At 41.8% G+C, this 17,243-nt stretch overlaps 1 protein-coding gene across 6 annotated transcripts in view; it reads right to left on the reverse strand.

The window, feature by feature from the left end:
• LOC138648709 (uncharacterized) overlaps positions 1-17,243 on the reverse strand; it is a 131,407-nt gene that overhangs the window by 27,386 nt on the left and 86,778 nt on the right. For 4 of the 6 annotated variants that reach the window (XM_069738541.1, XM_069738540.1, XM_069738536.1 and 1 more), the window contains 8 exons: positions 16,029-16,121; positions 15,341-15,436; positions 11,636-11,728; positions 10,757-10,854; positions 6,620-6,713; positions 5,777-5,860; positions 4,085-4,180; positions 3,176-3,271 (listed from right to left, as the gene is read on the reverse strand). In XM_069738541.1, coding sequence (XP_069594642.1) covers positions 3,176-3,271; positions 4,085-4,180; positions 5,777-5,860; positions 6,620-6,713; positions 10,757-10,854; positions 11,636-11,728; positions 15,341-15,436; positions 16,029-16,121 — 750 coding nt within the window. Of the gene's footprint in view, positions 1-3,175; positions 3,272-4,084; positions 4,181-5,776; positions 5,861-6,619; positions 6,714-10,756; positions 10,855-11,635; positions 11,729-15,338; positions 15,437-16,028; positions 16,122-17,243 lie in introns of all 6 variants that reach the window. The other 2 variants (XM_069738537.1, XM_069738538.1) reach the window with 2 other exon arrangements.

Genomic DNA, 17,243 nt, shown 5'->3' on the forward strand with positions numbered 1-17,243 from the left:
CACATCTAGATAAGTTCATTGAGGGGTCTAGTTTCCAATATGGGGTCACTTGTGGGGGGTTTCTACTGTTTAGGTACATTAGGGGCTCTGCAAACCCAATGTGACGCCTGCAGACCAATCCATCTAAGTCTGCATTCCAAATGATGCTCCTTCCCTTCCGAGCCCTCCCATGCGCCCAAACGATGGTTCCCCCTCACATATGGGGTATCAGCGTACTCAGGACAAATTGGACAACAACTTTTGGGGTCCAATTTCTCCTGTTACCCTAGGGAAAATACAAAACTGGGGGCTAAAAAATAATTTTTGTGGGAAAAAAAATTTTGTTTTATTTTTATGGCTCTGCATTATAAACTTCTGTGAAGCCCTTGGTGGGTCAAAGTGCTCACCACACATCCAGATAAGTTCCTTAGGGGGTCTACTTTCCAAAATGGTGTCACTTGTGGGGGGTTTCAATGTTTAGGCACATCAGTGGCTCTCCAAACGCAACATGGCGTCCCATCTCAATTCCTGTCAATTTTGCATTGAAAAGTCAAATGGCGCTCCTTCCCTTCCGAGCTCTCCCATGCACCCAAACAGTGGTTTACTGCCACATATGGGGTATCAGCGTACTCAGGACAAATTGGACAACAACTTTTGGGGTCCATTTTCTCCTGTTACCCTTGGTAAAATAAAACAAATTGGAGCTGAAGTAAATTTTTTGTGTAAAAAAGTTAAAATGTTCATTTTTATTTAAACATTCAAAAAATTCCTATTAAACACCTGAAGGGTTAATAAACTTCTTGAATGTGGTTTTGAGCACCTTGAGGGGTGCAGTTTTTAGAATGGTGTCACACTTGGGCATTTTCTATCATATAGACCCCTCAAAATGACTTCAAATGAGACGTGGTCCCTAAAAAAAAATGGTGTTGTAAAAATGAGAAATTGCTGGTCAACTTTTAACCCTTATAACTCCCTAACAAAAAAAAATTTGGTTCCAAAATTATGCTGATGTAAAGGAGACATGTGGGAAATGTTACTTATTAAGTATTTTGTGTGACATATCTCTGTGATTTAATTGCATAAAAATTCAAAGTTTGAAAATTGCGAAATTTTCAAAATTTTCGCCAAATTTCCGTTTTTTTCACAAATAAACGCAGGTACTATCAAAGAACTTTTACCACTATCATGAAGTACAATATGTCACAAGAAAACAATGTCAGAATCACCAGGATCCGTTGAAGCGTTTCGGAGTTATAACCTCATAAAGGGACAGTGGTCAGAATTGTAAAAATTGGCCTGGTCATTGACGTGCAAACCACCCTTGGGGGTAAAGGGGTTAAAGGTAATTTTCAATACATTTTTCAAGATGAGCTGTTTCCATCTGCAGAATGTATCTTTAATTTGTAATCCACTGGGAGATGGTTGGAAGAGACTAGATTCAGTGATATCTCCAATACACAGCACATTATGCCCTTTGTATATTTTTTAGCACACTGACGGAAGCAGTAGAAGCATGGAGGAGATTGTACCGCAGAGCTGAGCTGTCTGGATGTGAATCAACATTAAGGTGAGGTCAATTACTTTATAAAGTTAATTAGGATGGTTTTAAAAAGGGACCCGATGACCTGATTCATGCTGCCCAAAGCACGGGCAGCATGAATTACGGTAGAGCTTAGTTGCATGATTGCAGCCAGGTATATATCTTTCTCTAAAACATTCTGGCATTTTAAAAAATATAAATCCGGTAGATGACCATAGCCAGAAATGAGACTAGTCCACTGGCTGGCTTTTACTAGCACCGCTCTAGATGATTGACAGGTATCTTGCTATGTACACACATAGAAAACACTGGTCAATCAGCTGCAGTGCCGCCAGATCGTTAAAGCATATTTTCTCTGAAACGCCGTAGAGTTTCACAGAATAGACCTGACTGCAAGTGTGCTTCTGATTCATGGTGCTCACTGTATGAACTACATTAATCACTTGACAAGTTCCCTTTGAAGAGTAACTATTGTTTTGTTTTCATTTTTATTTGATAAATCAATAGTACACGTAAAAATAAGCAACTTTATAATATATCTTATCAGTGAAATCTGCTTCTTTCTCTACCAGAATTGACCAGTCATTATCAAAATTCTCAATTCTGATGTAAAATCTGTATTTAGTGAAGACAGACTTTCTCATTACTGAGATAGGAGATGGCAGCTGCTAATGATAAGATTCTATGCAGGTAGGAGGGAGTTCTGCCTTAGCTCTTCCCGCCTTCCGTAGCAGCTGCCATCTCCTGTCTCAGTAATGTAACAATCTGTCTTCACTGAATACAGATTTTATCTATGAATTGAGAATTTTGATAATGACTGATCATTTCTGACAGAGAAAGAAGCAGATTTCTCTGATAAGATAGAATACAAAGTTGATTATTTTCATGTGTACTATTGATTTGTGGGAAAAAATGAAAACACCAGTTACTCTTTCAGTCTCCCTGTGCATGCTTTCTCTCCCTGGTCCGCTACTTGCTTCTCTAAGTCTAGGTTCCCATTGCGTTAATGGGACTGCGCTAACGGACAGCGTTGCACGGCGAAATTAACGCCGTGCAACGTGTCCGTTAGCGCGCCCATTAACAGCAATGGGAATGCGCATCACTTGCGCGTGCCATTTTCGGCACGCGCTAGCGATGTGACGGTGTTTTGTGGTGCGCCGCGGACAACCCCTTTACAAAACATTGCGTTAGCGCAATCCGCTAGCGCTAGGCGCTAAACGGATTGCACTAACGCAATCTGAACCTAGCCTAAGCAACATGAATTTGGGCTGATTTTCAGAATCGACAAGTTTAGGAGGCGGGGGAGAGAAAGAAATAGCTGATAAGTTGTGAAGGAAGCTGGAAAGATATATTACAAAGTTTCGTATATTCGCCTATGTTATTGATTTATGTTTGTGAAAAGTACAGTTGCTTTTTAACAACTTAGCCAAGATTATCTAATACAGAGGAGAAATTACTATTCCCTACAAAAGATTATTGCAGGGTTTCCCAGCCTTTTCGACCATTGAACACCCATGTGGAAAAAAATTACCTTTACGCACCTTATTAAATAATTTGTTATTAGTGGTCAAAAACACCTAAAATCACTATTGACTTTTAGCAACAGTATCTTACTTTTCTCATGGACACAGTGTGTCATCTTATTGCGGTACTTACCCCAACCTCTCTTTGGATTTCATGTTTGTGGATATCTGTGTCGACTCCCCCTGAAAACCTCTTTCGCTGCTGACTTGTTCAAGTTTACAGTTGAGCCTGCAAAAAGAACTCAGGTTGATCTCACAAAAAAACAAAGCAGCTAAAAACAAGTAATTAAACACAGTACTTCAAAATATCATGATATCAGCATAGCATGGGCAGGACATTGTTATCGAGGTCATGCCCATCCGTCAAATTCATCAGTGGCGTAACTTATTCCAGAAATGTATGTCAGCCCCCAGCTTGTGTACATTTCTGGTGACAGCGCATGCTGGATATCACAAGCGCTCATTGACCAGCTCATGGAGATTAATGTACTTCGGCGAGCACTTCATTAAGACTGGCGTACGCTATGCCAGTGTTGATAAATCATCCCCAAATCTTTGTTTTTCTTACATTTGAGGTCTCAGCATAGATAAATAATGTTAGGGAATCTTCAATACTATTTTAGCAATTACGGTAATTATAATGAGAGACTGCAGTTTTAAGCAGTTTCATAGTTTCCAATGAAAATGTATTTTCCACTCTGAACAAAATCTTATAGTTTGTACATAGAATTAATCATCATAGGTTGCATTATGTGCAGTATTTTGAACTACTCTTCTGCAGGCTGCATTAAAGACCAGAGTCACTAGACTGACCCATAACAGCTTAACTTTTTCGGACAACGGGCCCCTCTATCAATAATTTTTTTTTTTTTTCATAAATGATGAAAAATACATGAAAACAATATACAATACTGATAAATAGTTGTTGGATTTTCAATGTTGAATTTTAGCATAAGAATCTTGCTTTATAATAAAAAGAATTAAAAAAAAAAAAAGAATCTTTACTTATGACTGCAATATGTGGACTTGTTGCTGTACTTACACAGAACTCTCGTTAGATTTCATGATTGTAGAAATCTCTGTTGACTCCTCCTGGATTCCTTTCTTGCAGCTGATTTGTTCAAGTTTACTGTTCAACCTGCAAGAAAAACACAGATTGTTCTCACAAAGACAAAACAAGTTATATTGCATATTAACTATAAATCACCATTAAAATGAAAATTACGGTAACCAGTTAAGGGGCATTTTCATTTCCTCTGTTCCTACAGCCAATTTTATCGGCTTTAAAAAAAATGTTCTTGCTTAAGGGTACGTTCACATTTGCGGTTTGCGCCGCAGCGTCGCCGCCGCAACAAAACGCATGCGTCGTGCGGCCCTATCTTTAACATTGGCGCCGCATGGGGCCGCATGTGCATGCGTTGTGTTGCGTTTTACGCCGCATGCGGCGTTAGGGCGCACCTGTCTGGTCGCGGCAAACGCAACATGTTGGATTTTTTGTGCGGCGCCGACCTTTTCAAAAACGCATGCGTCGTGCGGCCCTATCTTTTAACATTGGCGCCGCATGGGCCGCATGTGCATGCGTTTTGCTGCGTTTTTGTTTGCGTTGTGCGTTGCGGCGACGACGCTGCGGCGCACAACGCAAATGTGAACTTAGACTTAGATATTCTTATTTATGTCATTTTTAGATCTCTTTTTGATTTGTTACTGATATCGGGGAAAATGTAAAAAAAAAAGAATAGGTAAAATGTGTCTATTATTCCACTTTTTTGTTTATTTTATTGTTTTCACAAGGATAAAGAATTGCTAAATTACATTTTAAATAATGTACCCCTTTTAGTGGAAATTACTTTTATATACTAGACATGTTTGTCTGTTTTTTGATGGAGTGGATCTAGAAACAGAGGTAAAATCTGTATTCAGTGAAGACAGACTTTTCCATTACTGAGATAGAAGATGGCTGCTGCTACTGATAAGATTCTGTGCAGATAGGAGTGGGATGTTATGTCTTTAGCTATTGCCTCTTTCCGTAGCACCTGCCATCTCCTATCTTAGTAGTGTAACAATCTTTCTTCACTGAATACAGATTTTATCAAGGAATTGAGAATTTTGATAATGACTGATCAGTTCGAACTCAGTTCTAACAAAGAAAGAAGCAGATTTCTCTGATATAATATATTATACAAAGTTGCTAATTTTCATGTGTTTTATTGATTTGTGAAAAAAATTAAAACGCCAGTTACTCTTTCAGTCTCCCTGTGCATGCTTTCTCTCCCTGCTCCTCAGTTCTTCCACTCCCTCTCCATAGAGTATATGGCGCTTTGTCACATTATAACATCTGTAGTCGAATTTGGGCTGATTTTTCAGAATGGATGACAAGTTTAGGAGGAGACTAAGAAATGGGAAGTTGGGAAGGAAACTGATAAGATATATTACAAAGTTTCTTATATTGGCCTGTGTTACTGATTTATGTTTATCAAAAGTACAGTTCTTTTTAACAACTTAGCCAAGATCATCTAATACAGAGATTACTTTTTCCTGCATAAGATTATTGCAGGGTTTCCCAGCCTTTTTGACCATTGAACACCCATGTGGAAAAAATGTACATTTTTGCACCTTACTAAATATTTTTGATTAAGTGGCTAAAAACACCTAAAAGCACAATCACTGTTGACTTTTACCAACAGGATCTTACTTTTCTCATGGACACAATGTGTCAACTTATTGCGGTACTTACCCCCATTTCATGTCTGTGGATATCTGTGTTGATTCCCCCTGAAAACCTCTTTCGCTGCTGACTTGTTCAAGTTTACAGTCCGGCCTGTAAGAAGAACTCAGGTTGATCTCACAAAAAAACAAAGCAGCTAAAAACAAGTAATAAAACGCAATACTTCACAATACCGTGATATGAGCTTAGCATGAGCAGGATATTGGCGGGAGTTGGCGAGGTTATGCCCACCCGTCAAATTCATCAGTGGCGTAACTTATTCCAGAAATGTATGTCAGCCCCCAGCTTGCGTACATTTCTGGCAACAGCGCACACTGGATATCAGAAGCGCTTGATTCATTGAGCAGCACATGGAGATCAATGTACTCCAGCGAGAACTTCATTAAGACTGGCGTACGCTATGCCAGTATTGATGAATCGCCCGTGAAGTCTTTGTTTTGCTTACATTAGGGGTCTCAGCATAGATAAATAATGTTAGGGAATCTTCAATACTATTTTAGTAATTAATTATAATGAGAGACTGCTGTTTTAAGCAGTTTCATAGTTTCCAATGAAAATGTATTTTCCACTCTGAACAACATCTTATAGTTTGTACATAGAATTAATCATCGTATGTTGCATTATGTGCAGTGCATTAAAGACCAGAGTCACTAGACTGACCCATAACAGCTTATCTTACTTTTTCGGACAACAGGCACCTCTATCAATATTTTTTTTTGTATAAATGATGAAAAACACATAAAAACAATACACAATACTGATAAATAGTTGTTCGATTTTCAGTGTTGACTTTTAGCATCAGAATCTTGCTTTACTTATGACTGCAATGTGTGGACTTGTTGCTGTACTTACCCAGAACTCTCCTTAGATTTCATGATTGTAGAAACCTCTGTTGACTCCTCCTGAATTCCTTTCTTGCAGCTGATTTGTTCAAGTTTACTGTTCAACTTGAAAGAAAAACTCAGATTGATCTCACAAAAGACAAAACAAGTCATATTGCCGGGCAGCACGGTGGCGCAGTGGTTAGCACAGCAGCCTTGCAGCGCTGGGGTCCTGGGTTCTAATCCCACCCAGGACAACATCTGCAAAGAGTTTGTATGTTCTCTCCGTGTTTGCGTGGGTTTCCTCCGGGCACTCCGGTTTCCTCCCACATTCCAAAGACATACTGATAGGGATTCTAGATTGTGAGCCCCATCGGGGACAGTGATGATAATGTGTGCAAAACTGTAAAGCGCTGCGGAATATGTTAGCGCTATATAAAAATAAAGATTATTATTATTATTATTATTGCAAGTTAACTATAAATCACCATTAAAATAAAAATGAACCAGTTAAGGACCATTTTCCTTTCCTCCGTTACTACACGAAATTTTAATGGCTCTAAAAAAATGTTCTTGCTTAGATATTCATATTTATGTCATTTTAGATCTCTTTTTGATTTGTTACTGATATCGGGGAAAATGTAAAAAAAAAGAATAGGTAAAATGTGTCTATTATTCCACTTTTTTGTTTATTTTATTGTTTTCACAAGGATAAAGAATTGCTAAATTACATTTTAAATAATGTACCCCTTTTAGTGGAAATTAGACATGTTTGTCTGTTTTTTTATTTAGTGGATCTAGAAACAGAGGTAAAATCTGTATTCAGTGAAGACAGACTTTTCCATTACTGAGATAGAAGATGGCTGCTGCTACTGATACGATTCTGTGCAGATAGGAGTGGGATGTTATGTCTTTAGCTATTGCCTCTTTCCGTAGCACCTGCCGTCTCCTATCTTAGTAGTGTAACAATATTTCTTCACTGAATACAGATTTTATCTAGGAATTGAGAATTTTTATAATGACTGATCAGTTCTAACTCAGTTCTAACAGAGAAAGAAGCAGATTTCTCTGATAATATATTATACAAAGTTGCTAATTTTCATGTGTATTATTGATTTGCGAAAAAAAAAATTAAAACACCAGTTACTCCTTCAGTCTCCCTGTGCATGCTTTCTCTCCCTGCTCCTAAGTTCTTCCACTCCCTCTCCATAGAGTATATGGCTCTACATAACATCTGTAGTCCGTCTTCTCTAAGCAATATGAATTTGGGCTGATTTTTCAGAATGGATGACAAGTTTAGGAGGAGGGGGAGACTAAGAAATGGCTGATAAGTTGGGAAGGAAGCTGATAAGATATATTACAAAGTTTCTTATATTGTGTTATTGATTTATGTTTATCAAAAGTACAGTTCTTTTTAACAACTTAGCCAAGATCATCTAATACAGAGGGGCAATTACTTTTTCCTGCACAAGATTATTGCAGGGTTTCCCAGCCTTTTCGACCATTGAACACCCATGTGGAAAAAAATTACCTTTTCGCACGTTGCTAATCAATCTATATATATAATTGGCTAAGGGGCACTTCTGTCTGTCTGTCTGTCACGGATATTCATTGGTCACGGCCTGCCAGTGGGCGTAGACAAAAGGGCAGGGGAGGCCAGGAAGTATGCAGGGCGAGTCCCCGCCCACTCCGTACAGGCCCGACCAGAAGCGCTGCAAAGGGGGCGGAGCCGGCCGGGACCATGGGCACTGAAGGGCCTACTGCGGCCAAAAGCCGGGGACTAAATTAGCGGCAGCAGGTCGCGGCCAGCCAGTGGGCAGAGACAAAAGGGCAGGGAAGGCCAGGAAGTATGCAGAGCGAGTACCCACTCACTCCGTACAGGTTCGGCCAAAAGCGCTGCAAAGGGGGCGGAGGCGCCGTGAGGAAGGCGGAGCCAGCCGGGACCATGGGCGCTGTTGGGCCTACCGCGGCCAAAAGCCGGGGATTAAATTAGTGGCCGCGGTCAGTGATGTCGGCCGCGGTCAATGATGATGGCCGCAACAGCAGGAAACAGCGCAGCACATGCGGCGGTGACAGCTACGGATGGAAGGTGAGTATTTACTACATGGACTGTGCAATATACTACGTGGGCTGTGCTATATACTACGTGGGCTCTGCAATATACTCCGTGGCCTGTGCTATATACTATGTGGGCTATGCAATATACTCTGTGGCCTGTGCTATGTACTACGTGGGCTGTGCAATATACTACGTGGGCTCTGCAATATACTCCGTGGCCTTTGCTATATACTACATGGGCTGTGCAATATACTCCATGGCCTGTGCTATATACTATGTGGGCTCTGCAATTTACTCTGTGGCCTGTGCTATATACTATGTGGGCTATGCAATATACTCTGTGGCCTGTGCTATGTACTACGTGGGCTGTGCAATATACTACGTGGGCTCTGCAATATACTCCGTGGCCTTTGCTATATACTGCATGGGCTGTGCAATATACTCCGTGGCCTGTGCTATATACTATGTGGGCTCTGCAATTTACTCTGTGGCCTGTGCTATATATTATGTGGGCTGTGCAATATACTCCATGGCCTACGCTATATACTACGTGGCCTGTGCAATATACTACGTGGGCTCTGCAATATACTCCGTGGCCTGTGCAATATACTCCGTGAGCTGTGCTATATACTACGTGGCCTGTGCTATATACTACGTGGGCTGTGCAATATACTATGTGGGCTGTGCAATATACTATGTGGGCTCTGCAATATACTCCATGGCCTGTGCTATATACTACATGGGCTCTGCAATATAATCTGTGGCCTGTGCTATATACTACATGAGCTGTGCAATATACTATGTGGCCTGTGCAATATACTACGTGGGCTCTGCAATATACTCTGTGGCCTGTGCAATATTTGGCCTGTGCTATATACTACGTGGGCTGTGCAATATACTCCGTGGCTTGTGCTATATACTATGTGGGCTCTGCAATATACTCTGTGGCCTGTGCTATATACTATGTGGGCTGTGCAATATACCACGTGGCCTGTGCAATATGCTCCGTGGCCTGTGTTATATACTACGTGGGCTCTGCAATATGCTCCATGGCCTGTGCTATATACTACGTGGGCTGTGCAATATACTCCATGGCCTACGCTATATACTACGTGGGCTCTGCAATATACTTTGTGGCCTGTGGTATATACTACATGAGCTGTGCAATATACTATGTGGCCTGTGCAATATACTACGTGGGCTCTGCAATATACTCTGTGGCCTGTGCAATATTTGGCCTGTGCTATATACTACGTGGGCTGTGCAATATACTCCGTGGCTTGTGCTATATACTACGTGGGCTCTGCAATATACTCCGTGGCCTGTGCAATGTACTCCGTGAGCTGTGCTATATACTCCGTGGGCTGTGCTATATACTACGTGGCTGTGCAATATACTCTGTGGCCTGTGCTATATACTATGTGGGCTCTGCAATTTACTCTGTGGCCTGTGCTATATATTATGTGGGCTGTGCAATATAGCACGTGGCCTGTGCAATATGCTCCGTGGCCTGTGCTATATACTACATGGGCTGTGCAATATACTCTGTGGGCTGGGCAATATACTACGTGGGCTGGGCAATATACTACGTGGTTGCGCAATATACTATGTGGCTGTGCAATATACTACGTGGCTGGGCAATATACTACGTCGCTGGGCAATATACTATGTGGCTGGGCAATATACTACGTGGCTGGGCAATATACTACGTCACTGGGCAGTATACTATGTGGCTGGGCAATATACTACGTGGCTGTGCTATATACTACATGGCTGTGCTATATACTATGTGGCTGTGCCATATACTACGTGGCTGGGCAATATACTATGTGGCTGTGCAATATACCACGTGGCTGGCCAATATACTACGTGGCTGGCCAATATACTACATCGCTGGGCAATATACTACGTGGCTGGGCAATATACTACGTGGCTGGGCAATATACTACGTGTACATACATATTCTAGAATACCCAATGCGTTAGAATCGGGCCACCGTCTCGTTTTTTATAAGTGGCCAAAAACACCTAAAAACACAATCACTATTGACTTTTACCAACAGAATATTACTTTTCTCACGGCTATAACGTGTCAACTTATTGCGGTACTTACCCCAATCTCTCTTTAGATTTTATGTCTGTGGATATCTGTGTTGGCTCCCCCTGAAAACCTCTTTCGCTGCTGACTTGCTCAAGTTTATAGTTCGGCCTGCAAGAAGATCTCAGGTTGATCTCACAACAGACAAATAAGCTAAAAATAAGTAATAAGACACAATACTTCACAATACCGTGATATGAGCTTAGCATGAGCAGGATATTGGCGGGAGTTGGCGAGGTCATGCCCACCCGTCAAATTCATCAGTGGCGTAACTTATTCCAGAAATGTATGTCAGCCCCCAGCTTACGTACATTTATGGCAACAGCGCATACTGGATATCAGAAGCGCTTGATTCATTGAGCAGCACATGGAGATCAATGTACTCCAGCGAGCACTTCATTAAGACTGGCGTACGCTATGCCAGTATTGATGAATCGCCCGTGAAGTCTTTGTTTTGCTTACATTAGGGGTCTCAGCATAGATAAATAATGTTAGGGAATCTTCAATACTCTTTTAGTAATTATAATGAGAGACTGCAGTTTTAAGCAGTTTCATAGTTTCAAATGAAAATGTATTTTCCCCTCTGAACAACATCTTATAGTTTGTACATAGAATTAATCATCGTATGTTGCATTATGTGCAGTATTTTGAACTATTCTTCTGCAGGCTGCATTAAAGACCAGAGTCACTAGACTGACCCATAACAGCTTATCTTACTTTTTCGGACAACAGGCACCTCTATCAATATATATATTTTTTTATAAATGATGAAAAACACATGAAAACAATACACAATACTGATAAATAGTTGTTGGATTTTCAATGTTGAATTTTAGTATCAGAATCTTGCTGTATTTATGACTGCAATGTGTGGACTTGTTGCTGTACTTACCCAAAACTCTCCATAGATTTCAAGATTGTTGAAATCTCTGAGTCCTCCTGGATTCCTTTCTTGCAGGTGATTTGTTCAAGTTTACTGTTCAACCTGCAAGAAAAACTCGGATTGATCTCACAAAACACAAAACTGCTAAAAAGAAAACATGTTCTATTGCAAATTAACTATAAATCACCATTAAATCAAAATGACCAAAAAACAGTTCAGGGCCATTTTCCTTTTCTCCGTTCGTACATGCAGTTTTAACAACTCTAAAAAAAAATTCTTGTTTGGATATTCATCTTTATGTCATTTTTATATATTTCTTTATTTGTTACTGATATCGGGGAAAATGAAAAAAAAAAAAAAACAGTAGGTAATATGTGTCTGTTATTCCACTTTTTTGTTTATTTTATTTTGTTCACAAGTACATTTTAAATAATGTACCCCTTTTAGTGGAAATTATTTTTTATATACTAGACATTTTTTTTATACAGTGTGGAGCTAGAAACAGATTCGAACTGACGGTGTTTTATTTATTTTCTATTATTCATTTTATTTATTAATTTAGGGTTTTTTAAATTTATATAATTATTTTCATGTACTTCACACATTGTGCACACCATGAGGTCTCAAACGACCATTATTGCTGATTTTTCCTGTAAATGGGGCTGTTTTTTTAGCCCCAGTTTCAAATGAAGGTCAGCCTCCTGCCTGCACAGCAGAGGTGGCTGGATCTCCTAGGATCCATCAGCTCCTGTTCTATCCCTACTCCCAGTGATCACAGGGTCTGGAGGAGGAAGCACCATCAGTGCTTCCTAATTCATATACACAGTGCTTGGTCTGTTGTATTTACAGTGATCGGGGAGATAAAACACAGTCATAAAAACCTTTTCTGTGTGGAGTCTGGGTGTGTCTGACAGTTTGCACCCTTCCCCCAGACCTGCATGAACTGTACAAGCAGCTTTCTCTGCATTCACCTTTTTAGAGTGTAAGTGAAGAGTAAAGTGTGGACTGCCCAGACATTTAAAGCCTATGGCTAGGTTCACATTGCGTTAATGGGTGTCCGCTGGTGGGCTCCGTTACATGGCGCAATTGTCGCAATTAGCGCTATGTAACGGATCCGTTAGCGCACCCATTCACTGCAATGTGCTAATGGATCTCTAGCGCATGCCATTTTTGGCATGCGCTAGCGATGTCCCGTTAGTTTCGGACGGACTGCCGACGCTGCTTGCAGCATCCAAGGTCTGTTCCTCGCTAGCGCAGATCGGGTATCTTTTGGGACATTGCGTTAGCGCAATCCGCTAGCGTATGTGCTAAACGGATTGCCCTAACGCAATGTGAACCTAGCCTATGGGTGGTCCAGAAGTAGTTAAGCAATGTTACACTCTGGCTGCTGTCACACTAGCAGTATTTGGTCAGTATTTTACATCAGTATTTGTAAGCCAAAACCAGGAGTGAAACAAATAGAGGAAAAGTATAATAGAAACATATGCACCACTTCTGCATTTATCACCCACTCCTGGTTTTGGCTTACAAATACTGATGTAAAATACTGACCAAATACTGATAGTGTGACGGCAGCCTAATAAAAACAAGTACCATATGTGCTCACTGAATAAAAAAAAACAATGTGGTAAAATAAGTAACACCCAAAGTAAGCAATTTGGCCCATATACAGAAGTGACTGCCACTTAATCTATATATATATATTCTCATCTTATAACATTACCGTATATACTCGAGTATAAGCCGAGATTTTCAGCCCAAATTTTTGGGCTGAAAGTGCCCCTCTCGGCTTATACTCGAGTCACGGTCGGCGGGTGAGGGGTGAGGGCGCTGAGGCATACTTACCTAGTCCCAGCGATCCTGACGCTCACTCTGCCTGTCCCACGGTCTTCGGGGCTGCAGTTCTTCCTCTATCAGCGGTCACGTGGGACCGCTCATTAGAAAAATGAATAGGCGGCTCCACCTCCCATAGTGGTGGAGCCGTCTATTCATTTCTCTAATCAGCGGTGACGGTGACCGCTGATAGAGAAAGAGGCTGCGGCACCGAAGACAGCTGTGACAGGCAGAGGGAGCGTCAGGATCGCTGGGACCAGGTAAGTATGCAATATTCACCTGTCCGTGTTCCAGCCGCCGGGCGCCGCTCCATCTTCCCGGCGCTGCTCCATCTTCCCGGCGTCTGCGCTCTGACTGTTCAGGTCAGAGGGCGCGATGACGCATATAGTGTGCGCGGCGCCCTCTGCCTGATCAGTCAGAGCGGAGACGCCGGGACCGGACGCCGGAACGAGACGCCGGGAGCTGCAAGCAAGAGAGGTGAGTGTGTTTTTTTTTTTTTTAATTGCAGCAGCAGCGGCGGCACAGATTTATGTGGAGCATCTATGGGGCACAATGAACGGTGCAGAGCACTGTATGGGGCACAATGAACGGTGCAGAGCACTGTATGGGGCACAATGAACGGTGCAGAGCACTGTATGGGGCACAATGAACGGTGCAGAGCACTGTATGGGGCACAATGAACGCTGCAGAGCACTGTATGGGGCACAATGAACGGTGCAGAGCACTGTATGGGGCACAATGAACGCTGCAGAGCACTGTATGGGGCACAATGAACGCTGCAGAGCACTGTATGGGGCACAATGAACGCTGCAGAGCACTGTATGGGGCACAATGAACGCTGCAGAGCACTGTATGGGGCACAATGAACGCTGCAGAGCACTGTATGGGGCACAGCTATGGGACAAAATGAACGGTGCAGAGCATTGTATATGGGGCACAGATATGGGGCAATAATGAACGGTGCCGAGCACAGTATGGGGCACAGCTATGGGACAAAATGAACGGTGCAGAGCATTGTATATGGGGCACAGATATGGGGAAATAATTATCTATTTTTATTTTTGAAATTCACCGGTAAATGCTGCATTTCCACCCTAGGCTTATACTCGAGTCAATAAGTTTTCCCAGTTTTTTGTGGCAAAATTAGGGGGGTCGGCTTATACTCGGGTCAGCTTATACACGAGTTTATACGGTATGTTCATTATTATAAAATTAAGTTACGTTTTAAAAAAAAAATAAGACGACAGCAATGTTTTTTCAAACTTTTCAGCTTTGGGGCACGCTGGTGGAAAAAAGTTATCTCTTGGATGCCCACAAAATAATAATATTTTACAAATAACTAAAAACACAGAACATGGAAGCTTCAAATAACTGTTGGCTTTTTGCACCAGAATCTTAAGGCTAGTTTCACACTAGCGTTTTTTGCAATACGTCGCAATGCGTCATTTATGGCAAAAAACGCATCCTGCAAAGTTCTTTGCAGGATGCATTTTTGCCCCATAGATTAACATTAGCGACGCATTGCGACGCATTGCCACACGTCGCAACCATCGTGCAACGGTTGCGCCGTGTGTTGGCGGACCGCCGGGAGCAAAAAACGTTAAATGTAACGTTTTTTGCTGCCGACGGACCGCTTTTTCCGACCGCGCATGCGCGGCTGGAACTCCGCCCCCACCTCCCTGCACCTGACAATGGGGCAGCGGATGCGCCGGAGAAATGCATCCGCTGCACCCATTGTGCGGTGCATCAAACGCTAGCATTGGAATCTCAGCCCGACGCATTGCGACGGGGAGATTCCGACACTAGTGTGAAAGTAGCCTTATTCACTCATGTATAATGTGTAAACTCATTTACAACATGTAAACCTATTGCCGCACTTACCCCCAATTCTCCTTAGATATCATGTCTGTGGAAATCTTTGTTGGCTCCTTTTGAAATTCTTTTTCGTAGCTTATTTGTTTAAGTTGACTGTTCAGCCTAGAAGAAGAATTCCGGTCAATCCTTCTAAATCTGTACCCCCAAAAATAGGTATTTGCATACCGATCAATTTTCTATGATTTATGCTTTTCAGCCATTGCACAGGTCAAAAATGTTCAATAATCATGCATACTCTGTTAATAAATACATATAATGTGCAGCTTCAGTTGTATTAGTTTCAGTTTCCCTTAACAGCTTATTTTCAGCCATTTTATAAATTGTACGTAAACGTAAAGTTAATCTTCAGTGGTTGCATTATTTACAGCATCTTGCACTGTTGTTGTACAGCCCGTCATGTGCTCCAGAGCTGCATTCACCATTTTGTTCATTTTACTAGAGTCCAGAAGCTTGTTTCTAGATACAACCCTAATAGCTAAGGAACACTAATATAATGCAGATGTGCAGTTACTTGTACTTATATGAGATTACTGCAAGGTTTTCCAAAAATTTGTTTTAAAATATTGCCACTAGGAACATCTATCAAATAATTTCTTACAAATTACCATAAACACCTAAAAGACAATACACAATACCTATAATACACAGTTGGCCGTTAACATGAGAGCATATTTTACTGATGACCTTTACTTACCCAAAACTCTCTTTAGATTTCATATTTGAAATCTTTGTTGTTTCCTCCTGGATTCCTCTTTCGCAGATGATTTGTTCAAGATCACAGTTCAACCTAAAAAAGAAAACATTAGGTTAATCTAAGAAAAAACAAAACCAGTGCTATTGGTCTCCAGCTTAATGATGCTGGTAGGCCAATGATATCAATGATAAGGGGTTTTTGGATCACACCTAGGACTGAAAGTGATGATTCAGTACACTCCAGGCATGTCACAGACCTCAATCTGTTTAATGCTTTCCCACTGAATCTCAAGTGGTTATTCCCGGCCACTCACTGTTCAGACCTTATCATTTAGAGCCCTCTTGTCTCTCTTTCTACAATCTAGGGGTTTTGATTATTCTACCATGATTCAACACCTCCCAGAATCCCAATTAGAGATGAGCGTATCACTGCGTGCAACTATGGTCCACAGTCCAGCTCAGTGCTCATTGGCCATGGACAGCAGCTGTGCGAATTTCCTGACCTTCTGGGTTCTCCAATTTAGCGTTTGATTTGCTGGCCTGGTGTGGTAACATCTGTGCAGCAAGTAGTGCACAGGTGACAACACACCAATCCCCAAAAATCATACAAAATCATAAGCTGAGCTTGGGATCCTGGAAGGTCAAGAAATTTGCGTAGCTCCTGTCCATGTTGATGGAGCACTGACATTGACCGGGGACTCCGGGTTGTGCGAAGTGTTCCTCTCATCTCTATTCTCAAACTTGTACAAATGTTGAACATCCTACATTTCACTCTCAAGCTACATTGATTAGTCTGCTCATTGTAAAAGAAATAACAAGCTTGTTGTTAAATGCAGTAAACCCCTAAGGGCTTAGCTCTGTTCCTGTAAAACCGATTTAACACGTCAGTGGCTCCGGTACGTGAGGTGACAGTTTCCTCATGTACCGGAGACACTGACTCACGTAGACACATTGAAATCAATGTGTCTCTGCACATGTCAGCGTGTTTTCACGGACCGTGTGTCCGTGTGCAAAACACGGAGATATGTCAGTGTTCGTGGGAGCGCACGGATTACACGGACCCATTAAAGTCAATGGGTTCATGTAAAACACGTACCGCACACGGATGCTGTCCGTGTGCAGTCCGTGTGCCATGCAGGAGACAGCGCTACAGTAAGCGCTGCCCCCCCCCACGTGGTGCTGAAGCTGCCATTCATATCTTCTCCCCAGCAGCGTT

The sequence above is a fragment of the Ranitomeya imitator genome, chromosome 9, assembly GCF_032444005.1.
Source record: "Ranitomeya imitator isolate aRanImi1 chromosome 9, aRanImi1.pri, whole genome shotgun sequence".
Classification (NCBI taxonomy): domain Eukaryota; kingdom Metazoa; phylum Chordata; class Amphibia; order Anura; family Dendrobatidae; genus Ranitomeya; species Ranitomeya imitator.